Source organism: Drosophila takahashii, chromosome 3R (assembly GCF_030179915.1).
Source record: "Drosophila takahashii strain IR98-3 E-12201 chromosome 3R, DtakHiC1v2, whole genome shotgun sequence".
NCBI classification, from domain to species: domain Eukaryota; kingdom Metazoa; phylum Arthropoda; class Insecta; order Diptera; family Drosophilidae; genus Drosophila; species Drosophila takahashii.
The window spans coordinates 29,420,162-29,445,724 of record NC_091681.1 but is presented as its reverse complement, the minus strand read 5'-3'; the positions used below and the strand labels follow the sequence as shown (position 1 = coordinate 29,445,724).

Genomic DNA, 25,563 nt, shown 5'->3' with positions numbered 1-25,563 from the left:
AAAATTTACAATAACAGTTATTTTCGTTCCCTGGTAAATATCATCCCTGCTCTATCGTGCTCGTGCTGCAACTATCGGTCACGCGCCCATCCCCAACACCAACTGCCATTGTGAACTGACAATTGACACTTTTCCGCACGAAAGTTTGCATTTGCCAAGGAAAATAAGGTGAAAATAGCAATTAAAAAGTAGAAAAACTACTTTTAAGAGTGTGTAGTGATAAAAAGCAATAGTTCGCAGCAAAATCATACACGAAATACCCCTGGAACCCGCGAAACAACAACTCGTATTACATAACCTTTTTAAGGTTACATATAAGGGGAAGCCGAAATATGCAATTCTAACCAGAATATCCTTAAATTCCAGATGCTGTCGCAATCCCTGCTGAGTGGCATGCGTGTCCTGCGCACCGAGGCCCGTCGTAACTTCGGAATTGTGGCCCCCGCTTTGAGCAAGGCCTCCGATCCCATCCAGCAGCTGTTCCTGGACAAAGTGCGCGAGTACAAGCAGAAGAGCTCGTGAGTTTTGGATGGTATATCCTATATTATACCTATGAGTAACCCTGATTTCTCGTACTTTCAGTGGCGGCAAGCTGGTGGACTCGAATCCCGAGATCGAGCGGGAGCTCAAGACCGAACTGGACCGTGTGGCCAAGCAGTACGGCAGCGATGGCAAGACCGACATGCTGAAGTTCCCCGAATTCCAGTTCCCCGATGTCAAGGTCGACCCCATCACCCAGGCCGCCCAGTAAAGATCGAACCTTAGTCTAATTGCTTTAAAATCTGCTGCTGATTTCGTCAACAACAACCAATAAAATCGGGAAAACCACAAGCGATACGTTTGTAAAAGCCATAAAAAGTGTGTGCATCTCAAGGGATTATATAGAGTGACTAATCTTCATCATATCCCATCATATATTCGTTTAAAAATAATTTCCTAAAAGTATGTTGGAAATTAATTGAAAAGTGTTACAGTATCTTAAAAAGTGATTCTTTAAATATTTGAATAGATTAAGGTAATATCATCCTTTCAAAAATCAATTTTGAATCAAGACCACATACAAAAGTCGTGGTTTTATATGAGATATATCATATATCCATCAACTCTTCCTTTAAAAACCTAATCATTTCCTAAAAGGTTGTTGGAAATTAATTAAAAATGTTTCAGTATCTTAAATAGTGATTCTTTAAGTACTTGAATAGATATAGAAAATATCATCCTTTTAAAAATCTATTTTGAATCAGTAAGAGATACACAGGTCGTGGTTTTACATGAGATTTAAATTTCAATAGACATATCTTCATCATATCGATTAAAAATCAAATCATTTCCTAAAAGGTTGTTGGAAATTAATTGAAAAGTGTTACAGTATCTCAAATAGTGATTCTTTAAATATTTGAATAGATTAAGATAATATCTACCTTGCAAAAATCTATTTCGAATCAATAACACATAAATAAGTCGTGGTTTTACTTGAGATTTAAATTAAAACAGACAATCGAGATCGTAAAGTCAAAGAAACAGAAACATTATTATTTCCCTACTCCTAATCATGAAAATCCCTATAAATTTCATTAAAATTATATTTTATTTAGAAGCGAAGCTTACAATTACCACTATGATCTACAAAATAACAACCTTAAAGTTGTCAAACAACTTTAACGCGGCGTTGTTAGTGCCTGATGAACAGTCTGCTGGAGCAACTGCATCTTGTGGTTGGCGGCCACCTTGCTGAATGTGCCCAGCAGCGTTTGGATGTCCTTGCCGCTGATGAGGGGCACAAAGCTACCGGCGCAGGTGCAGAACTCGGCCAGATTCTCGCGCTTGATCTCGCTGCAGCGCGAACAGCGCAGATCCTGCAGCACATAGGACATCATCTTGCGCTGCAGGGCATCCAGCATCCTCATCTCGATCTCCTCGTTGTCATAGGCCACATAGCACTGGGCACACAGCCAAACGGGTCTGAAAAAATCAATAAAAATGAAATATAGTTTATTATAGGTCGAGATTCATGTACTCACACTCCATCCTTCATGGCGTGATGCTTGTCCTTGCAGAGATCCAGATCCCTACAATGATTGCAGGCCTTGCAGATGACCTCGTTGATGATGTGACTGTCGCAGGGATCCTCCCAATCGGCCAAGTCGGAGAACTCACCAATACCCACCAAACGCAGCATATTCCTGCGCAGCTCGTTGATCTGCTCGGCCAGTGTTTTGTCCACACTTAGCGCCTTAATTAAAGTGCGAATGAGTTCCAATCCCGGACTCGACTTGCCCTTGCCGTAGTTCTTGTGCAGCTTCAGGATAAAGTCAAAGGCGCAGTGGGAAATGTCCTTGATGGCCTGCTCGGTGGTCTTCCTTTCGGCCAGGGATTGCATGAAGAGGGTCAATAGGTTTTCGAACTTTTCGCGGCACTCGTTTTCATCGGGCAGGTGCTCTCCTATTGTCCAATTGAGCTCCAGCGACAGCTCATCCTCCTGATCCTGCTCTTGCTCGTTGCTCTCAATTGGATCTTGGTTTTCCACATCCTCTTCTTCATCATCCTTCTCCTCCTCGTCTTCCGTATCCCTTCGCATGGTAGTGGAAACTATAGAGGACACCGTCTCGTCGATTCCCTTGGGCAGCTTTCCCCGGATGCCCGAGAAATTAGCCTGATCCATCCAGAGCATAAAGTTCCAGCACTGCTCGAAGCTCAGCTGAATGGAGTGGAACATCTCCTTGTTGCGCAGACTCTGCACTATATAGTCCACATATCCGAGAGCATCGGACACCGATTTCTTGCCGGAACTCAAGATAATCCTATTGAAATCCGCATAAACAATCGTGGCGCCCAATCTCTTAAACTCTGCGATGATCCGAAGGAACATTTTCCTCATCAAATTGTTCAGAGATCTCCTCAAAGCGGGATCATATAACAAAGCATTGCTGGAGCGCACCCACCGATAGAAGTGAACAATCTGGAAATCAGAAAAGATGTTCCTGTTGATGGACACCTCACGCAACCAGCCATTCACCATGGAGCGCATCACGCGAAAGGCGGCCGAGCAGAGTGCCGTTTCATCGTAGCTCGGCAAAGTGGCCGCCGGCACGGTGCCAATCATTTCCTCCAGCGAGGCCTGCGGCATTACATCAAAGGTAATAGCCGAGGAGGCGCCCTCCATCTCCTGAATCCTGGTCGATTGAAGCAAAGCACTCACCGCCAGGCTATCCAAAGCCAGTTCCACGCAAACATCCGGATAGAAGCCCGCCTTGTTCTGCACCACACTGATGCTCTCCTCGAATTCCGCCAGCAGCCGACTGTCATCCGCCTCGCGGCCACCCAAATCCGGCCTGGTGCTCGCCGACCACCACAACACAAAGTTGTGCCTTTGCAGCAGGCGGGCGAAGAACAAATCCGCTCCAAAGAGCACCGTATCCGGCGGCATGTTGCCAATGGGCACATGGAAGTAGCGACACTGATCCAGCATCAAATCGAGCACGTTGTTGAGGTTCAGAAAGTGACGAATCACCGCTCGGGAACCCTGACGCTGCCAATCCAATCCAGAAAGCAAGCTGGCGTCATCGGAGATGTGAATCTGCGCCTGGGGAAACTCGAGGAGAATGGGCATGGCCAGGCTGAGTTTGCGCGCCTCCAGAGCAGTTTGTAGACACAGAATCGTAGGTCCCTGGTGCTCCTGCTTGTAGGAGGTCAAAGCCCGCTGAATGTGCCGGTAAATCTGCTTAACATCCACCTCGATGAGCACCTCAAAGTTGTAATCCTCCACGGGAATCTTGTCCTGCTCCTCAACCGTCAGATTCTTCAGCAAAGCCAAACGTTCGGCGGCATAAAGTTGCCTCATATTCGGCATCTGATTGGCACGCACCGTGTCCAAGGCAAAGATGTAACCCTTCTTGCTGGGCATCAAAATCAGGGACCAAATCTCCTTCCTCGCCGTCGGTGTATTGTGCTGATACAGGTAGATCTTGCGCATCCGGTGGTTAGCACTCGCCAGGTACTTTACCTGCGTCTGCGGCCGCTGCTCCAGCTGCTCGATGCTAAAGGTCTCCAGATCCTTGGTGGCCAATTGGGCCAGACGACGTGCCTCCTCCCGTTGAACGCCACAAATGCAGCCCATGTCCATGAGGGCTCGGAATTCGAGAGTCATTTGGGTCTCGTAAATACCCTCGATGTCTGGCGTGGCCAAATCCGCCAGCATTCCTAGTGAGTTATCCCTGAACAGCTGCTCGGGCACACTGTACCTGTAGAGATTGAAAACAGGACGAGATCGAGGGAGAACTCGGTTAACTTTGCGCCACAATTGACCCTCCTCCGGGGGAGCAGCACTCCGCTGGTTGACATAGAAAATCCTGGGCACTGTCAACTTGATCCTGTGTAGCTCCTCGCCAATCAAGGCCCACACGGTAAAGTGCCCGAGGTCATCCACGGGCACTAGTTGCACAATCTGCCAAGGTTGATCGAGCAGCGTGCGTTGTGCCCGCCTCAGGAAGCCTCCTAGAGTGGCAGTGGATCCTGTGGGTCTTGCCACTGGAGGATCCTCTCCCCTCGTCCTCTTGCTCGCCTGGCGATTCCGCTGTCGCTGATCCTGCTGCCATTGCCACTTCTTCTTCTGGAATCTCACCCACTCCACAATGGTCTTCCGGCTGTCTCCAATGGCTGGCGGAGCTCCCAGCGCCTGACGCCAAGTGGTGGCTGCCTCCCTCTCCTCTTGGCCTCCATCATTCTCCTCCAGCTGAACCCTCTTCCTCTTGGTAACAATAGGACGACCTGCAGCATCCTCGCCACCATCTCTGCCCGCCAAATCCTCCATATCCGCCAGCTTATCCTCCGATCTCTCCAGCGGTTTCGGCTTCGGCCTGCTGGTAAACATTTCGTTGATGCGCCGCTGCTTCAGCACATCGTTCTTCTCCAGCATCTTCTTGTGCAACCAGTCGGGATGCTGCACGCGGGGCACTGGATTCGCGAGACCCTGCAGCGCCGCCGGAATGGTGATAATCTTCTGGATGGTGCCGCCTAATCTCTCAATGTAATAGTTCCAATCGAGCACATCCCGTATATCCGCATCGCCCATCGTGTTATCCTTCAGCCAGCGACGCAAATGATGACGCCTTACACTCGGTTCGGATTGGAAAATGGCCAGCGGAATGGCTCTCTCGGTGACCGGAGCTCCTTCGGGTTTCTTCGAGATGATGTACTTGCAGGCGAGACCCGCATCCTTGACCATCTGCTCGCCCAGAAACTCGGCCAATCGTTTGGCCGTCGATATGGAGGTGCTCTTCTGTGCGCCATATTCCTCCAGCTTCTTGGACATGCTCTTGTTCTCGGAAATCAATTCAAAGAGCTCAGAGTCTGGGAGATTGGAACCTCTACTGTAGAGCACATCCAGCCAATAGTCCGCCACCTTGGCCACCGAAGCATAGCATTCCTCCAAAGTACTGCCCGCCAGGAAAGCCTCGAAGACGGAGCTCTGGAAATTCTTGATCAGCTGCAGTTCGCCGCGTCGCTTCACCTCGAAACCCTTGAGTTCGGCCAGTGAGCCATCGAAATTGAAGACGGCATAGCGTTTCTTCAGCTTCTTGCCCTCTTCTTTAGCCGCCGGCAAAACCATGGCCAAGTAGGGTCCATCTACCTCGAAGAAAATCGAGTTCTCATCGCGTATATCGTACTTGGGTAAGTTATTCTCCTTGTCTTTCCTCAACTCATGATACTGATCGTTGGTAAAGTGATCTTTGACCATCGTGTTGAGTACTGCATTTGGGTAGGAAATGTTGATCTTCTTTTTCTTTTCATGGCTCGTTTGGATGGTGAATTCCTGGGGGAAAGACCCCGGTAATATGCACCAAATACCATCGGTGTCTAGCTCCAAAGGACGACCCACTCGCTCGATGATTTCCCTGGCCTTGGTGATGATATTCGAGCCGGTGAGACAAACAATTCCTGCCATGGGCATGGAATGCCAGCGGGCTCCGCGTCGCATCACATAGCCGTAGAACGAGTTCAGGATGCACTTGTGGGCCAACTGCAGGGAGTCATAAAGCACCTCTCTTCCCTTGGCAGCCTTGATCTCCGCCGCATCACCAGAAGCCACTGCAGCATTCACCGAAGCCTTGGCCACTTTGGTGAGGCCTTTGTATTCATACCTACGATCTCGAAACGCCCGCACCGTGTCCACATAGAAGCTGTTCTCCTTCTGACAGATGGTCGAATTGCGGGTCTCCAGTTTGGTCAGCTTGGTCTTCTTGTAGGCCTTCCGGCAGTAATCCGTCAGTCGCTTCTTCTCGTACGCCGCCTGATCCTCCTTGGAGAGCTCGTGAAAGGCGCGCTGCGGGCCGCCCGGGAAGAGGGGCGGGAACTTCTCCGTCTCCAGCTGCTGCTGGATGCGCTGGAACTCGTTCCTCGACGCCGGCAGCATTTCACCGCGCCACAGCCAATCCATGGAGCGTTTGCAGCGAACTCCTGGCTTATTAAAATCGCAGGCAGCGCAATCCAAGTCACTGACCATCGCCGAGGGCTGCAGGCGATTGGTGAGTATGATATTCGGGTACATGGCACCCACATCCAGGTGATAGATGACCGGCTGCTCCAGCCGATTGGGTATATCGTGCAGTCCCTGCAATCCCTGCACAATCTCCTGACGCACTTCATCCAGATTTAGCACTTTTTCCAGCGGAATGCCCTCCTCCACTTCGATGGCGTGGCGCAGAACGGCATCCACCTGCTCCTGCAGTTGCTTAACCATCGCGGGATCCAGACGAAAGCGACAGGGTATATCCGCCCGAAAGACGCCCGATTCCAAGGCCTCCACATGGCCGCCAACGTAAGTTTCCGAGTCCAAAACATGCCCCTCATTCGACAGCTTGTTCAGCTCGCTTTGATGCTTGTTGGGATAGACAATCTGCGCGTGATAGGCCTCCACCATCAGCAGAGTTTCGCAGAGAGTCCCTGAACCCTTTCGCAAAATCTCATCCGGTTCCATGGGAATAATCGTGTTCAAGGCGAAGATAAAAGGATGCACATACTTCATGTAGAGATAATATGTAGCCACCGCATCGGAGACGGAGTAATTGGCCAGCACTTGGGGCTGCTCCACGGCCATGCGGCACATGTCCTCGGGATCCAGTTCCACGGGATCGTAGCGCAGTTTAGCCTTGGCCACCGCCTTTAAACCTTGCGAACCCACTGGCAAATACGAATCTCTCTTCACCCAGCACAGGCAATCCATGTGTATGGAGGGACGACTCAAGTAGTTGCCCTCCCGAAACTTGGAGAAGCCAATCTCCTGCTTCATATCCAGATCATAGACAGCGGCACGGGTCTCCACAAAGGGCCAGTCGAAGAAGTCACCATTATAAGTGACTATTATATGCGGTCGCACCTCCATTATGTGATCAAAGAATCGCTGCAGCAGCTGCATCTCGTTCTCCTCGTTGAAAACTATAAAGTTTCCCTCGAATTCCGGCTTCGGGGTGTACTCAAAGTCGTCCACATTGGAGGAGATGATCTCCCGATTGGTTATCAGATAGCCCTGACCATCGATCATGTAGGAGATCATCATAACCTGATCGGTTTGGGCATCGGGAAACTTGAGCGGCAGCTTGGTGGTCTCTATGTCGAAGGCCAGGACCACGGGTTCGGGTCTGTCCAGGATGTCCGGTCGGCAGGTGATAATGGGCAGCTCCACGCCACTTCTACACCTAATATTATACCACTGACCGCAGAAGATGCGCAGATCTATGGAGACCCTCACGTGATAGGGCACATCGTGCTCCCGGATGTCCACGATGCAGTCCATGTAGTCCTGCTGCCGCTTGGCCAACGTGGCATCCTCGGATCCCGCGGCGGATTGGGCCAACGAACTGGCCAGCATTTGCATGTAGTAGGTGTTGGATTTCTGGCGCTCCTGATTTCTCCTTACGGCGGACATGAGTTCCCTCCTCACTTTTGTCATGGCCGTTTGATTGAGGAAGGATAGCTTGATGTACTGCTGCTGCAGCCCCGAAAGATGATTTGGCAGATCGAGATCCTCTTTGGTTATGTGCTCCAGACTGGAAATCTGGCCGGAATACTTGCGACCCAGGAATCGAGCCACCTCCAGGTGCATATTGTCCTCCGGGCGGACGAGCAAATAAGGCTGATAGGCCACTGTGCACTTGAAGCGGGAACCATCCATCTGGATGAAGAAGAGATCCAAGGCGGCGATGAGGCGCCTGTCCTCATCCAAGACCTCGTTCTAGGGGGGATTACTAATTAGTATCAAGGATCTTCTGGGTTTTCAGGGGCTCTTAACTCACCGAGTGCATGTTGATGAGGTAGCCCGTGCGCTCCTGACTGTCCTTGACCCGATCGAAGCCATATTTCGAGTCGATTTTGTCGTTTTCCCGCGACTGACGGTAGCCCGCCTCATTGAAAAAGTCGTCTCTGAAGAAGAGGATCGGGAAAATCACCTGTAGACCTTGGATTTCTAGTACTTTCACCACTCACCCTTCGGCACGGTTCTCGCTCACGAATTTACCCGTGTTTTGCAGCACTTTGCCTTTGCCGGAGTCTGCCATTTCCTTGCTGTTTTCGCGAAATTAAAACAAATAAATGTAAATAACTTTTTGCCGCCAAAAATCTGCAAGGTCCCAAAAATTTACTAACGCGTTGCGGGAAATACCGACAGGCAGCAGTTGCACAACACTGAAAGTGGGACCAATTGGCGCGAACATGGGATTTTTTTGAAAATATTTCAATGAATTTATTTAAAAAAAAAAAAAGTAACTGAATTATATAAGTTATCCGACTTTTAAAATTATTGTAATTTGCAGTAGGAAAATACCAATGATAGAAGCATCCAGCTTTATTTAAAGTAAGAAATTAATCTTTCCCTTGTTGTACATAAATTTTACCTAATCATAGTAAATTTAACTTTGGTTTTACTATGGTCACAGCAAATTTTACTATGGTCATAGTAAATTTACCTAATGAAAATGATTGACTCGTTGCAGCTCTCTGGTAGTAAAATAGTAATATACATTTATTCTAAATTTTGGTTATGTTCAGTTTATTTATGTAAAAAAAATTAAATCATCCAAAAACTTTCAATTTTTTTATGAATTAATTAAAATTATTTAGAAATCCTCGCTGTTTCAGAAAAGGGATTTCGTTAACTGTATTGCCTATTGTGCATTCCTTTGATTATATGTAATGGCCATTAAATGCTCTGTTTGTTGTCACTTTAGGGACAGCTGCTGGCCACTTGAGTCGGCCTGTTGGCCATGTGTGCCCAGTTCGCATTTCCAACTTATAAAATGCACATTTAATAGTGCAATGAAATCATGCCATCACGCACACCGGCGCATTCATTCATAAAAATCCGGCTCACCTACACGAGTTGTAAAAATGCAGTTCGAAAGAGCGAGAGAGAGAGAGAGAGAGGCGGAGCTGCGCGCATGCGCTCTTCGCATTTTGATTTCTCTCTCTGCACTTGTCGCCCTCTTTTTGTTTCTTCTTGTTTAATTTTACCTTTGGTGCAGCAATTAAATTGCTGCAGAGGTTGACAATCAGCCATATTTTTTGTTGCACGTGTTTCGATATGCAAGGCTGGGTTTTCGGCCTCCCTTGGCCAGGAGAATCGGGAATGAAGTCGAGTATCGTTATCCCGAATCTTATTGCCCTTTTTTCCTGGGTGCAGCTGGCTTTTGAGCCGCCCCTGCACTTGCATTCACTTATGCTGTGTAATTTGTAATTTATGCGAAATGCGTTGCCAGAATATAAAAACATCGCAGTCACTGCATCGACCCTCTCCCTCGCTCATAATCACCGCACACATAAACCTGTTTTTGTTTTTGGCTTGCGAGAAAGAGAGCCTTTCGAACGCACAGTGGTTGTCATGGTCACGGTGGGAAAGTATCACCATCGAATGCAGTTTTATCAGGGGGTGTCTATAGGTATTTTTACAACCTCCTGTTTCCCACACTTTTGGTAATTGCAACTTTATTCAACAATTTGCACCTTTTCCTACAGTACCCATAATAAAAATAATGTTTCAATAATATGTTTACAATTTTATTTTTAAAAATGAATGAAAATATAACCTTAAAATTAGAAAGCTCACAAAAGTCAAAATTTTTTTAAAACTGTAAAAATTGTATAGTTTTTAATAGATTTAATAACATTTATTAAATTAGCCTATTACTACTACTACTTAAAAAAACATATTTTTCAGTGTGTTAAAATAGAAAAATTTTTGGATCGTAATTTTCCTAAAAGTTTTATTTTTCCCACTTGGTCTGCATATTTAAATTTTCTCGTGTTTTTGGACACTGTTCGAATGCTTGCTAAAAACGATCGCCCGCACACTCACCCACACACTCACTCACTGATTCGCACTTACACAGAGTTCTGAGCAAGCAGATTTTTTTTTAAATTGTTGCTATTTTTTTGTCGCAGCAACACTTTGTTTTTGCTGCTCAAAATATGTAATTCTGATTTCGTTTTTTTATTTTGCGCTCAAGATGCACGCTCTAGTGGGAGTGGGAAAGAGATGGGGAGAGAAGAGTGAGAGGATCGCGCCCACGCCATTTACTCTCATTTATTCGGCGATCACTGGTGATCAAATAAAAAGTGAATAATATTTATAAAGCAGATTGGAATTACTCTCGATTTTCATTATTTGCGATATTCTGCGGTCTTATCAGTTGGGAGAGGAGAGCCTAAAAAGAATTAGACTGACTTTGCGAAAGAGAGGAGAGAGAAAAACTCGGCAAGTGCGTCGGCGTTGGCGTCTCTGCCGCGTCTGCGCCGGCGTCGACGTCGGCGTCGCTGCCGCCTGTTGCCGCCTTCCTCTGTTTTCAGTCTGTTTTTGACTCTCTTTCGGGCAGCGTGCACTTCGGCTACGGTAAATTTGAATGAATCAAATAAATAAATAATAACAATTTGCAATCCCTGCAAAATAAAAAAGTGTCCAAGTGAGTGCAATACTTAAAAAATCAAGAGATCTGCTTTAGAACGGCTAAAATAGCCAGCAAGAAACGGTTAAGAACCAGGGGAAGCCAAAATCTATATACAAAATCCATCATAAAACCACAAAAATCTCCTCAAACATCGCGTGTGTGCCTGTGTGTTTGTGTGCGATCCGTCGGCCTTTTTTTTCGGTTTGTTTCTTTTCGCGTCTTATAAGCCGAGCTAAACCGATCCCGATCCCGAGATTCCGTCTCTCTCCTCGAGTTGTTCCTTTCGGTTTTTGGTCTGTCTTTGTCCCGGGCACGTAATCCCTCTCTCTTCCTCTTCCCCTAATCAACCTGCTGATCCGATCCCACCGGAGGGTTAAAACATATATACCTTGCACCATAGTGTAAAAGAGAGTGAGGGAGAGAGCGCGAGAGATAGTAATCGGTGCTGCCGACTCCATCAAGATTGTGCGCCTAATTTGAAGCTGTAATTAATTTGGATACCCTAATAAAAACCCAGCCGAAAGACGGAATCCAGAACCTCGGAAACCCAAAAATCAAGAACCCAGAAGCCCCCGCCCTCCCGTTTTCGAGGGGCGCTATTTTATTGCCCCGCACCGGTAAGAAAAGTGAAGTGAAGTGTTGAAAAACAGTAGTTCAAGTATTAGTTTTTGTTATTTTCTCTACACTGGGAAAAAATATTGGCCTAAAATCCAAAAGAACCGCTCTTAACTAACCCCATTGGATATATGTACATTCTTTTTTTGTAATTCTTCTACTTCATTATAAGAAATGATTGTATACTTATCATTTCGGTTATTTTTCAATGTTACTTAAGGACAAAGCCTATTTTTTCTAACTTTTTCATAATTTTTTAAATGCCCTTTCAATAGTTCTGTAGAACTGTATGTCTTCCCCATTTTTCTTCCAAGTGCACATATGTAAACCCTTTTCTGTGTTGGTGTTGCCTGTTTTCTTGAATGAATCTAGGAAAAAACTGGTTTGGCTACCGAGCGATCTGCCGATCTCGCGATCTCGCCTCGATTCAGGATTGCTGCCTCTATAAACTCGTTGTTGGCCAACAGAATTTGAATTGGTTTTCTACCTCTTCATAGCCAAGCTAGTTAGCCGAGTGTGTGTGCCGACCAGTAGCCTGTGTGGGGCACTTCCACAACCCTTGTGGGAACACGATCGAAATTACTACTGTTCCTTTTACAGCTTCCGGTGCCGCAGATGAGCTTCGCTGCCCCTCGATCGCGTTTCGGGCCATCGATCCAAAGAGTTTTGTAATCGAGAATGTGTGAACGCCTTTTGGTTAGGGCCACGAATGTGGAACAACGATCGCATTAGACAATTAAGTATCAATAAAAAGATACGGGAACGCTACTCTTTTGACCTTTGAGCACCGAAAACCAAAAGGGGTTTTGTAACAACCCATAATTGGGATTTTCCTGTCTGCATTTCTAGTTACCTGAAAAGGTTTGAAAAGGATTATTTAATTCGGGACTTAAATCAATGTGATTATTACAAGAAAGGGGATCAAAGGAATATTAAAATTTCATTTAAAACATATTAAATGTTTAAGAGTGAAAACCAAAGAAGATATTTTGAAGATTATATGATCAATAGAAATAGATCATTCCGATATCATTATTTAGACTTTGATTTTTCAAGAATATTGCAGTTTACTTTATTTGATGACATAAAAGATCATTTGACGGTCATGAAACCATATTAAACTCAAGCGTTGTTGCGCTTTCTAAACTCTCCAGATAAGTTAAAGATCCTTAAGGCCGTATAAAAATACCAATCTCCAAAGTTGCAATAAAATCGACAAGCGAATGATAAGAAATTATTGCCATAATCGATAATTTGATGTGTGACGATCGTTGGATCATAATTGAGCCCAGTTCCCGCCCCTCTCCGCTCTCTCTGCTCCACTCTCTCCCCCATCTCCAAATGAAAGACCAGTTCGAGATCCTTTTCCATAAATACCCACAGACAATTACAGTTCAGTGGATCTTCGGGCTTGGTTCGTTGCCCCATGCCACGTTAAACTCGGATTCTGCGCCCGGACCGATGCTAAAAGTATCAACCTGCTGCAGACAGGCCGAGATCAAGATCGATCCCATGACAAGACAAGACGTCGCACACAGATACTACTACTACCACTGCAGATCAACTGAGACTGCGACAGATAGAACACATGTGCACAGGCGGCAGGCATCCCGAGGATCATCAGCGAGAAGATCCCTTCTTTCCAGCGAAGAAGAAGAAAGGGCCCATGGGCCAGGCGATGGGAAAAAAAGGAAAAGAACAGCGACTAAATGTGTATTCTACCGTTACGTACACACCGAAAAATTGCACCCCTATTTGTTGCTGCTGTTGTTGTTTGTTGTAGTCGTCTGTCTGGCCGAGGAGTGTGCACCATATCGAAAGATCATATTCGTTTACAATCTGTTCTTTAAGCATCTGCTGTGCACAGACTCCTCCAGCCCAAAACTCGGACTCCCGACATCTTCTCTTTTGGTCCACTTACTCCTGCGGCCCTCCCAAAATTTGCTCTTTTCCAGGGAAAACATATGCTCCGATTTTCGATTCGTGTGGTTTTTTGTTGTCGCCCTCTCTCTGGGTTTTATTTTTATTTATTTTTTTTTTTTTTCGTTTTTCGGTTATCTACGTGTCTGGGGCGATAAGGCTTGTGTTCAGATAGTTTGGCGATTGCGACTCTTTTTATTTTTTGGCACCCTGCCGAATGATTTCTGCTGCTCTGCCGAGCATTCGAAATGTTGCGAATCGAATTCGGGCTTTGAGTGCCACTTTCCAACTCATTAATTTGTTTCGATACCATATCAAGTCTCTTGGGAACTCGATTTTCCCCAATATTTATCTGTAAGCTAGGAATTTGCTTCTATAAGAATGATTTGTTAAGTTTTTAGTCACCACAAAACGTGTGGAATTCGAATGGAAATATTTCGAGTCGATAAGGACAAACGTCAAATCATGTTTAATTGATTGACTAAATAAACTCAAATTTAATCTCTAGCACGCACGGGCCAAAAATGTAATTCCCCCAGTCCATTCACTTTAAAGTGTTTATTCAGATGATCTAAGATCTTAGTACTTATTTGCAAAGTAAGTGCTTTTACGACTATTTCGATTGTTTTTACGATAGCTTACCCTTTACTGAACTCATTGACATATTCTTTAAAAAAATCTGGCATAGTTTTTAGTTCCTCCTTCATTCACAATTATCGAGGTGCAAAAACTGTTTAAAGACGCATTTCGAGTGACTATGAGTACCAGAAAATGCTCTTTTTTCTTTTGCAAACCAAGAAATCAATTAGACTTGCCAAAAGTTGCCAATTATCTTGGCCACTTTTATGCGTCAATAAATTATTTTCGTGTGAAAAGTGCACTCAGTATTGCTACCATATTCAAAATCATATGCAGTCGCGATCTATATATATCCGTACAACTGAAAATGTGCATATAGATTGTGTGCAGATTTAGTAATGTTGTTGCGGTTTCTGTTATTGCTGTTCTACATTGAATTGGTTGCACTGGGGCGGCAGCAAAACTAAGAGGCGCGAATAAATCAACTTTTTGTGGAGCGCGCAGAGCATTTCGCGGCTGCAGTCGCTGATTTTATTATCCATTTAAATGTTGATTAACTTAAATTCGTTTTTAGTGCACTCACTTGCTCCGCACACACAAATATATAATGTATATCTGAGTTTTTCTTTTTATTTCGTGGACGTGAATACATAACTGTCCAGCTGGGCGTTTCAGTTGATCAGCAACGACCACGGACAAAAATCAGCAAATCAAATCGAAATTGATTTCGCAAGAGCAAAAGCTGAAATTTATGCAACGGTTTATCATGACGCTGTTGCCCTAGGCAAAGGGGTATTCCTTCTTCGGATCAGAGGATATTATCATAGATCTAAATAAATTGAATTCCCAGCTCCTGAATAAAAAAGAATCGCGTTGGATGATTCTATGGCCTTATAGGGTTATTATAAAAACTAAGAAAAGACTTAGACCCTCGTAGGGTCAAAAGATATTCCCCTTTCTCGGTGCTTTATTTTTATTCAGTTAGATCGGCGCGAATATGGCGGAATTTCTTCAATCCATACCCACTTGTATATATAGCGCAGATTTACATATATGTGTATGTACATGGCTGATAAGGCGGCTAGATAACTGTTGGCCACACATTCACCGAGTGCCGAAGAGCGGGAGCGAGGGAGACGGACTTTGGAGGAATCGTCACCGATGCGACGACAGTATCTACACATTTGCATAACGTATCTAATTAGGCAGCCAGTGCCCAAAGATACTCCTCAGATGTAGCTCCAGATATATGTATATTGTAGGGGCGTTTACCGTAGCGAAGAATAATAACTGTGGGTTTCTATGAATTTTAAGAAGAGACAATTTCTGGATTTTTAACTTAAATACCATAAATCAGTTTCTTGTTATTTATTTTTTAAGTAAAAATTTATAAACATTTTTATATGGTTGATACATTTTAAAATTTTTAAAGTTTTTACCTTAATTGAGAGTGTCTTTTGATTTTGGAAAACGTTGTGTCTATGCTCAACATTAATTTAATTTGATTAATATTTAATGCTTCTTGTTTTCTTTTTTAATATATTCAACTACTTAATCACACTTAGTTTAGTCTACACACAATACAATCGCTTTTTTGTGCCCCCTTAATTAGGTTAATCTTTGTTCTCTTTATTTATCACAAAATAGCTTTTATCACTCAAAGTACATGTAATGTAAATATAATATTGAATGCGTAATTACTGGACATTATCGCGGGGCCGTGTTATTTATAGTGGCTACTGGGCTGGGCAAGTGTGGAGAGCCCTCATGTGGGGCCTTTGGGGATTTCTTCAGCTGCTGCTTTGGTCCTCTCTTCTCCGAGGCTTATCTTGCCCCACTTCCGGTGATAAAATTTTCTAAGACTTATTGTTATTCGTTTTGGATTTGAATGTGGTTTTGTATTCAAGAAAATATAACTTAATTCAGTGATTACCAAATCGAGGACAAGCGAGGGAATGAGAAAATTCCATTTGGTATTTTCTCGAGTTAAACAAGGACTACAAACTTTTTATAGAAAACCGCAAATGCTATTATGAAAATGGGTCCCATTTCCTCCCAAGGCACTGGGGACTAAATACACTAATTGGGCAACATTCAGGGAAACAAGCTCATGAAATCTGTGTGATCTTCCTGCCCAATCTCTTTGTGGCGACACTTCAAAGTAACTTTTCGTGTTTTCTTTGAAACTCACATCACATCGCTCCATGATCATCAACCGCTGCTTGGTCAGGGCAAATATTTGAGAACTCCAAAGAGAACGAAACCCATTAGAAATATATTTAGAAAATTGAAACCCTTTGACTTGGGTCTATCCTCCCCATATATGATGGATGCTGTGCTGTACTGTGTAAACAAAATAAAAGCGTGCTTATATGCAAACTGTGCCTCGTCGGCTCCTTTTGTTGTGGTCTCCTCCAAAGGTGGCGGACACTTTTGATGTTGCACACGGCGACTGGCTGGGAAAAAGTGTCATAATTCCTTGGTCAAACAGAGTTGAGCCATGAAAGAGGTGCGAACGCCAGAGTGGGAGGTGCCAACGAGGTCTAATAAAGCGGGGGAAACGAGCCAATAATTGGGCGATAATTAAAACACCTCACACCCAGGCACCCAGTAATAATTGCAGCGATTTGTTTATTGAGCAGCTGGCTAATTGTTTGCCTTATTAATTTCATTTTCCTTCCCCGCAGATGCCTGCACAATATGGAATTGGCGATTTGTAAAACAGATCTGTCTGCCACGAAATTCATGCTGCCGCCCTCTTTGCCCACATCTGCGGCCATTGGATCCACATCAGCGGTCTCCGCATCAACGGCATCCCACTTCCTCGATAAGGCGGCCCACGAGCTCTTCCATTTGAACGCCATCAACGGACACCTGTTCAAGTCGCCGGCCAGCACCGGTCACCACCTGAATTCCGTTGGCAATCCGTCGATCCTGAGCCACTTGAACGGCATTAACAATAGCATCGGCCACTCGGGCCAAGTCAGCACCATGAGGCTCAAGAAGAACCGCAAAGTCACCTTTCTATCCAGCCTAGTTGAGGTAAGTAAAGGAATTTTTAAAATTAGATTAAATTGCCTTTGTGGAGGAAGGAATTCTTATAGTGATTGCCGAGTGGGTTTTGTGTTTGATTACTATGTAGAGCTTGAAAAAATAATTTTAAATTTAATTATCGATATTATCGAATCGATTTTGTAAAAATATCGAAAACATCGATAATTTTCAAGCTCTATTAATGTGCCTTAATATGAGGATTCCTATTTCTTTAACTTAATTATTTAAAACACAAGTAGGTTAAGTAGGACAGTATAGTACTTCTTAATTATCACTAACTTTCATATTCAAATCCAACAGAAGTTGGGTAAAAGCTCGACACTTTGCTAATTCAAAACTAGGTAGCGATGACTGCACGTCGCTGATCGATGGCTGCATAAATCTATAATTTCTATATATAACTACGTATAAGTGAATTTGCTGATCAAGTGATCGATAGCCTGTCCATCGGTTTCTATGCCAGTTTGACAGCCATTGCAGTTGGAGTCCCAATCCCCTTTGCGAATGCAGATCACGTAGATCGCATTCTAAATTTGGTAGACCAAACAAAACGCAATTATTATGTATTATGCTTTGTTGCGTTTTTATTCGCAACACCACCCTGCTTTTTTTGGGGGAGACTTTACGATCAAGTAGAATTTATGGAATAATCTTTCACTGATCATAGGGTAAAATCTAAAGTGAGGGTGTAGCAAATTCGTCTGCATTCCTTTGAAAATAATTTTTGTAAACCATCTTTTGTTTATTTGCTATAAAAGCCATAAGCGTGCCACTTGGCTTATGACGCATCTGGATAGAGAAAAGGCCTGATCAAAATTTGGAATAAGTAGGGACCTCGATGCGTAACCGACCAAACAAAGTCAAACGACCAACAATGGGACCCATGATCGCGTAAGGCTTCTTTCCCTCAACTCCTTTTCTTTTATCTCTTTGAATACCCTTTAAAATTCCTTTGGCTAGCACTCGAAAACCTTATTTTTAACCCCTTAAGGGGTTATATTACTTTTATAGATTTTAATAGATTTATTGAAGTAAATATAGGTATTAAATTCTGTTTTATTTTTAAGATATTAAGCAAAGTGCAAATTAAATCCTGAGATAATTGGAGTTAAGATTAATTTTAGAAAGCCTTTTAAACTCAGCCCTTCCGTTATTTTCCCACTCTCTCTCTCTCTGGATTCTTGGAGTCCCATATGAAAGTGACAGGTCCCGAGTGAAGGCATTTGACACATCGCCTGCGGTAAGCATATCCGTTGGCCCGCCGAGCCGTTGACCACTTTCATCCGGTCTTTCGGGGCCAACAGCCTGACCCCATGCTGATCCTTTCCCCGTTGCCCTGCAAAGGCCCCAAAAAGGACATGCGCATGCTCAGTCGGTTGGAAAATGCAGCCAGGTAATCCGATCTAGAGTGTCTGGCCTTTAGAGGAGCCAAGTTTTGGGTTTCCACAACCGAAAAGCCGTACGTAACTGAAGACTTGTGGATCGTAGAAACCAACGAAAAATTGGGTTCCAATTGAAATTTGTGAATTCTGCTCGGATTCGGATTCGGATTCGCTCAGAAATTGATTACGATATTTACGAAGCTGTTCGTTTGACTACTGTGACCTCCATTATCATTAAGCGACCCGCACAGTCGCACAGTCAAACGAACAATTCAATTTATTAGATCGCGTTCAACATGATCGGATGGACCCATGGGACAACTCTGAGTGCCATCACATTGGGGCAGTCCGCAGTCAATTGCTGCCGGCAATCTATGCCACGACTTTGCGCTATTGTGGCTCTGATTATTGTGCCCGAGTCTCAGTTTTACGTTACACTCACCACTCACTACTCACTCTCTTTTCCAAACGAGGGGCGCACACACATTTTGTAATTGGGTAAAAGTGGCTTGTTTATAAATATGTACAACACAATCATGAATGCCTTGTTGACTGTGGCTCATTGTATTTTGCCTATGGGGTGGGGATGATGGGAAGAACACCTCTTGGGGGAAATCTAGAAGATCGGAGGATTGGTCTTGGCCAGGAACAACAAACAAAAGTGATGGATAGATCGTGCCTAATATATTGCTTACTAATTAACAACTAAATGTGGAGAGTGCCAGCTGCAAATGATTGTTTTTAGTGTCAATCAGAGCAATGCAAGTTTCTGGAGCAAAGAAAATTTAAATTTAAAATTTTAGAATAAGTTAGGACTATATAAAATTAAGCGGTCTACTTGTTTATATTAAAATGAGTCAAAACTGTTCTTAAAATTAAAAAATGCCTACAAGTGTTCAGTCAAAAATTTAAAAAAATATTTTAAAACTAGAAAAGTAATGCTTATGGAATTCAAATATTTCAGGAACCACATTTATGACTAATCAAGTTTTAAAATAATATAATGACTTAACCCTTAAAACTCAAAATAAATAAGACCGTTTCTGACTCAGTTTTCATATTTCAAAAATTTTGAAATTCCCTATTTGACAAATTAAAAATGAAATTGTGATCCCGAACTAATGAAACTATTTTAATTTACAGTCCAAAAATATTTTCATCAAGGAGGAGCCGATTCATGGTTGCAAGGATCTCTGCAGTTTATCGGATATTTCAGATCATGAGGCGTCATTGGGTGAGTACAAAAAAACCCCATCATAACCAGCGATTATATTATTGTGCGGATTGTTTACTTTGGCCAAGTGCTCACCCATTTGCTATATCAGTTTCATACGCCTTTATACCTCTTTTTTTCTTGCTTTTTCTTTATATTTTGTTTGTTGAATGGCATTTCGAGGTCTGGCGAGTTCTGATAACAGATTTCCAAGAAATGGAAATAATTGAAGAGCAAAATGTTGTTGATGAGCAAATGTTCAACAATTATATAGTTGCGGAGCGTTATGGCCATATCTTGACTTGTATGCGTTGTGTGTTTATATCTTAGTAAATTAGTCAGACAGATTAGTGTTGTTTATATATGAATGCAGCAATTCATCAGAATCCGCATTACTGATGAATTGCTTCGGAGAAAAATATTGTTTTATTTAATCAATTTATTAGATAGTATTCTGCTATGGTATTGATATTTTGATTGTATGCCCCTAGACAAAATTCCAAAGTTAGATAGGTTTTTTTTAAATCCCATGTTGTTGGCCTAAGCTACTTAGAATAATAATAAATGAGCGTTACCTATTAAAAAGGATATTTGGCAGTCGTCACAGCCGAGCAATATATGCTTAGTGGTTTTTGCGACTTTATTATTATTTTTTGCCTTTTGAACCGAGCGATAAAAAAGCAAAAAACAGACAGAGAGCGAGCGAAAAAGCAAGCCAAATAATTTGGCGATAAGATAAGCCAACAAAAGCGTGTTGCTGGAATAAAAAAGAACCCGAGTAAAGAGAAACAATGCCAAAGAAAGATATTTAGCCAGTGTGTGGGATCGTTTGTTATTGCATATAGCATATATCGTGTGTATTTATTATAATGTAGTCAATGAAATATACATAATTCCCAAGCATTCGCATAGTTTTGGGTTCATATTTCTGTGAAAAGTCACGTCGTTTGTTTCCGGTGGGCCCAGCCCCTTTGGTTCCTGAGCAACTCCCCACCCAAAACCCCCCGGCAAAGTGCCAAGCGAACTTGCACATATTCATTCAGTCAGTCACTCCCTCACTCAGTCACTCGCTCACTTACCCATTCATTCATTCATTTACTCCTTTAAATGCTCCTAAAAAAAGAGATCTCTGCGCGCGGAATACATTTGCATTTGAAATACTCAAAATAAATATATCTAAAAATGTGCAGCGCTACCTTTTCCCTCCGCTGCTGCTGTCAATCAGGCAATACGTCAGTCATTCACTCACTCACTCTGTCAACTCTTCGTATACGTAATGTGACAAAACACCGTTGTCGTTGCTGCTGCTGCTTTTTGCTGTTTTTGTTGCTTTTCTTATGGCATGTGTCTAGTATATTTTATCTATTATTTCACACACAGTCTCGGGGCAGAAAGAGATTTCATGTATCGGACAACGTTTTATGGTAATTTGTTATGCATCTTTTGCCCTGTTGTTCGCGAAGCGAGAACAATGTACAAAATATGTGTTAATAATGGGAATTTCTCGGATAGTACTTAGTTTTGGGTATGGCGATAAAGTATGCCGCAGCTCGATGTCGAAATTTAAGCCCAGATTTCATATCACTCTGGGTAAAACACCATACCATTTACTGCGAATTAAAAACTGATAAAATATACTTATTTTTGAGATAATTTGGGGAATTTTATGGAGATTATAAGTAAATATCAATGTCTTAATTATTTAGTTATCGTAAAAATAAACAAACGTTATGAAAAATAAAAAACACAATGTTAATATAAACATTAAAAAGAATATAAATATAAACAGTAATTAAATTCGGAAAGAAAACACTTGATCCTTACTAAGGAAACAAATATTTCATTTATTTTGTATCTCAACCGTGGCAAACATAAAAAACAATGCGCTGCCATCTGTCCAAATCGGTGGGATTGAAACGATTTTAGTGTGTTTAATGTTTATAAAAACAAATAATACAAATCTCGTCGGGTATTCAGTTTTTTGCCGTGGCCCAAAACAGCGAGGCAGTCACCGAAAGAAAAGGAACCCCAAAACGTAAAAAGTATTTATGTATTTATGTCTTATCGCTGCGTAGAGATCAACAAAGCGCAAACAATTTCAATGTCAACGCAAACCCAAGACTAAAGTCAGTGCCCAACTAAATATACAAATGTGTAGTGAACGAAAGGGTGGACCTCAGTGTATGTAAAACATAGGATCGTAATTTGCAAGATGGTATGGTTTTAGGGACTATCTTTTAGCGTAGATATTATATTAAGATTTTCCGATTATTTTACAATAACATCTTAATATCACGCATACGCACTGTAAGCTTTGTATAATGTTGGGATAGAAAAGTCTTCGGATCTCTCTAATAGAGGTCCACCCCATTGTGCCTATATAGTTGTATGTACAATCCCACATACATATCTATGTATTTAGACATATGTGGGACCCGGTCGAGTCCCTTACTGAAAACGACTGGCAGCCTGAACTTTTCGCTCGTCGCTAGAAGATCGCGGCCATAAAATGGCAACAGAAACAAAAAATAAATATAAAATCACAAAAACTAAAACAAAAAGGCGGAAAAAGCTGAAAAAAACATGCAAAAACGGCGACAACTGCGCAGATGCTGAATGGAAAATGGGGATGGTACATAAAAAAAGGGGGAACATCGCGGGCCAGAAGAAGCAGAGAAAGATCGAGAGCCAGGCACGTAAATTTAGTTTACATTATGTGGACGAAAGATACACTTAACACAAGGGTCGCTTTGAAACTTGAATTGGACCTAAATATTATAAAAATATTATGATAAAAAAAATATATTAAAAACCTTAATAATCAAGCCAAAAATGAAAGATACCATTTTCATAAATTTAAGAGAAATGTAATAGAAAGTTTGGATTTTTTAAAATAATATTTTCGGATATTAGATGCATAGCTTTGAAATTTTTAAAAAATATTTTTTTATTCAACAATTTACTTAATATTTATTCCAAGTGTACGCAAAAGGCTGCCCTTATTTTAATTATATGCGCACACAGATACAAACCCACACTCACGCACGTCTTAATCATCTCTCATTAATCATAAACTTCTAAAATAACAAGAAAGCAAACGAAACGAAACAATAAATAAGGCAAATTAAATTTTTGCTTATTAAATATGTGCGCTATGATTTGTATAAAAAAAATATAAAATTCGAATTCTCAGAGAGCGGGAGCGAGCGAGCCCCACCAGAAGAAAGAGAGTGGGAGAGCCTGACGGCGACGCTGGCAGTGACGTCGACTGCTCGAGCCCCACAACTTTCATTCATTTTGCTGCTCATTTCATTCATCCCCGCGCAGTCGACGTCGCTGCCGGCGTCGCTGCTCCCCAGCGCTCTCCGGCTCTCTTTTTGGGGCTCTATCTCTCCAAGAAACACGTTCGTTTTCATTCATACTCGCCAGGCAACAAAAACAACAAAACTAGCTGGTTCTCGAAAGACAAAAAAAAACCAACAAAAAGCAAAGAAAACCAAAAAGAATTAAAATGCAGTTGATGAATGGGGGAATGGAAATGGAATTGGGAATGGGGATAAAAGGCAGCGACGAGTGGATCTTGTTGCTGCTGTCTCCCTTTCTCCCTCGGCGAGATTGTTGTTGCTTCCTCTGTCATTGGGGCTTGATGTTTGTTTCCTTCCTTTTTTGCGTGTGCCCTGCATCCCCTTCTTCCTTCTCTTCCTTGTCTCTTTCTAGGCTGGTTCCTGCAAACCGGCTTCTTCCTCTCCTTCTTCTCCGGCTTGGTCGTTTGGAGCTCCTCTTTTATCGCTGCTCCAGCTTCTCCTTCTTTTTTTGAGCCTCTGCCGGCGTCGCTGCCTCTGCCCGTGGGCGCGTTGCCGAGTTTGGCTTGAAGTCCAACTGCATTCGTTGTTGTTTTTTTATACCCTGCAATGTAGGGTATCAGCAAATAAATAAGACATGTACTTGTGGCAAAGTTCAAACCTAATCTAGAACCATTTTTAAAAAACTGTTATTTTTTTCATGAGGTTAAGATACTTTTTTTTGATCGAAACTATCTATTTTCATTCTGAACCCCTGATCATCATAATGTTTTTTTCCCATCTAAAAAAAATTGATTTCCAAAAATTTTTTAAGCCCCATCAAGGGTATCTTAACTTCAGCGACCCAAAGTTTCCATCTATCCCAGTTTTGTTTTCATTGTTTTTGTGTATTTATTTTGATTTTTAGCTGTTCGCTCTTGGACCAACTTCTTATTTATTCATAATTTGAACTCCCCCCCCATCCAGTCTGCCACCCTCCACGCCTTCCAATCCCCTCCCATCTCCTCCCCCCGCCAGTCGCTCCACCACGCACAATTTGTGGGCAGCTGCTGCACATGGAAAAATGGAAAACTGGAAAACGAGTTGCCAACGCACACTTGCTCGTGTTTCTGATTTTAAGTTTTTTGTTTTAATTTCAGTTTTTTGTTACCTTTCAAATTTCTTGTTCACAAATCTTTTTTTTTCGTCTTCTGCGGTTGTCGTTGGTTTTTTTTTTTCTTGGGTTTTGGTTTTTTTCGTTCGTGGAACTGCTGCGTTAACAACTTTTTGTAGTTGTTGTTGCCGTAGTTGTGCTGCTTCTACAATTTTTCATTCATTCATATTCAGAAGAGACATGTGAGTGTGTTTGAGTGTTTGCATGTGGTTATGTGCGTTTGTAGTTGGATATATCGCCTGTTTTATATTTCATATGCACGCCACTTTGTACTCACTTACTATTTGTGATTTTCGTTTTGTTTGCTTATTTTTCTTTGCCTTTTTTATTATTACTTTTTTTTTTCTTTCTTCCCTGCCTTTTGGCGGTTTTTCGCCTAATTCTGCTTTATTCATTCATAAATTTTTACAGCCCGTCGCGGATTTTTGTTGTTGTTTCGCCTGGAATTAATTGCTCGAGAACTTTTTGATTCATTTGAATTGAGGCCTTAATGGCGGTATAATTCGGTGCATTATTTCATTCATTATAGCCACTTTGAGATCTTTTTTTTTGCATATTTTTTCTGTTTTTATGCAGATAAAATTATGAATTATTCTCTGAATTATTAATGTAATATTCTATATTAAGTTAGTTGGATTTATGCAGTTAATTAGCATTAATTCATAAAATCAAAAGTTTTAGAGAAGGTAAATCATTATTTGAATTTTCGGTTGAAAATGTTTTTGTGCAATACACAATCTTTTTGATTCCTTTTTTTGACGGATTAACCCTGATATTATAACACCACCATTTTTCTCTGTGTAGATACATATGTAGTCAAATATGTAAATCGCTTACAAAAGACAAACAGACTTTATCTAATCACGTTCCCTCAACGTTTCTATTTCCATTTCCATTCATCCACACCAAAAACAATGTTATCAAAACAAAAGCGCTTTTCTCTCTTTTTTTTATTTTATTTTTTTCTGACTGTGTAGAACGGATGTGTCTAAATTGAGTGCATCCCATGGACAAATTAGCAGCATTTATTGTAATAGTTGTAGTTGTTGCTTTCTTGGGATTTTTCAAGTTGTAATAAAGCCCAGTCCATGGCTAATCAGCACGCTCCGAAATGTTGTAATGCCGTAAGAAAAGGGCAGCGAAAAGAGCAGCCGAAGAAATAAAGCCATAAACAACTGACCCAGCACAATAATCAGGGTAACAACTTATCAGGCAACCCTCTCACGCGTGCGACCTTCACCAATTTGAACTTTACCAAACGAAACTCACTTTTTTCCGCTCCCAATGACTTAAAACCCAAGAAATAACCAATGAGGTGAGCGAAGAACCGAAAGAGAACAAATATTTGTGACTGGCTGATAAGGACGGTCGTTATCGGAGGCGGTGGGTGTTATTGGGTGGGAACGGGGGG

General features: G+C 42.4%; 3 protein-coding genes across 4 annotated transcripts in view; 2 read left to right on the top strand and 1 right to left on the bottom strand.

Annotated features, from left to right (window-relative positions):
• Positions 1 to 66: 66 nt before the first annotated feature.
• Positions 67 to 858, top strand: ATPsynCF6 (ATP synthase, coupling factor 6). The gene is made up of 3 exons (XM_017160075.3): positions 67 to 168; positions 367 to 518; positions 583 to 858. Exons 2-3 carry the CDS (start codon positions 367 to 369, stop codon positions 749 to 751), a joined length of 321 nt encoding a protein of 106 aa, XP_017015564.1. The 5' UTR covers positions 67 to 168; the 3' UTR covers positions 752 to 858.
• Positions 859 to 1,569: 711 nt separating this feature from the next.
• On the bottom strand, positions 1,570 to 21,215 carry PolE1 (DNA polymerase epsilon catalytic subunit 1). Its single transcript, XM_017160074.3, has 5 exons — positions 20,951 to 21,215; positions 8,482 to 8,559; positions 8,292 to 8,418; positions 2,022 to 8,230; positions 1,570 to 1,962 (listed from the first exon to the last, which is right to left on the bottom strand). The coding sequence occupies exons 2-5, from the start codon at positions 8,550 to 8,552 to the stop codon at positions 1,659 to 1,661; spliced, it is 6,711 nt and encodes a 2,236-aa protein (XP_017015563.2). The 5' UTR covers positions 8,553 to 8,559; positions 20,951 to 21,215; the 3' UTR covers positions 1,570 to 1,658.
• pnt (ETS transcription factor pointed) overlaps positions 10,852 to 25,563 on the top strand; it is a 58,757-nt gene continuing 44,045 nt past the window's right edge. The window contains exons 1-3 of one of the 2 annotated variants that reach the window (XM_017160069.2): positions 10,852 to 11,551; positions 16,736 to 17,090; positions 19,628 to 19,718. In XM_017160069.2, the coding sequence (XP_017015558.2) occupies positions 16,749 to 17,090; positions 19,628 to 19,718 (433 nt within the window). In that variant the 5' untranslated portion in view covers positions 10,852 to 11,551; positions 16,736 to 16,748. Of the gene's footprint in view, positions 11,552 to 16,735; positions 17,091 to 19,627; positions 19,719 to 21,348; positions 21,377 to 25,563 lie in introns of those variants that run through there. The other variant, XM_070216679.1, reaches the window with a different exon arrangement.

Coding starts and splice junctions, on each gene's coding strand:
- ATPsynCF6 (XM_017160075.3), top strand. CDS start 367: ATGCTGTCGCAATCCCTGCTGAGTGGCATGCGTGTCCTGCGCACCGAG. Junction 519..582: donor GAGTACAAGCAGAAGAGCTC/GTGAGTTTTGGA, acceptor TCGTACTTTCAG/TGGCGGCAAGCTGGTGGACT.
- PolE1 (XM_017160074.3), bottom strand. CDS start 8,552: ATGGCAGACTCCGGCAAAGGCAAAGTGCTGCAAAACACGGGTAAATTC. Junction 8,419..8,481: donor AGCGAGAACCGTGCCGAAGG/GTGAGTGGTGAA, acceptor CCTCTTCTTCAG/AGACGACTTTTTCAATGAGG. Junction 8,231..8,291: donor ACCTCATCAACATGCACTCG/GTGAGTTAAGAG, acceptor AATCCCCCCTAG/AACGAGGTCTTGGATGAGGA.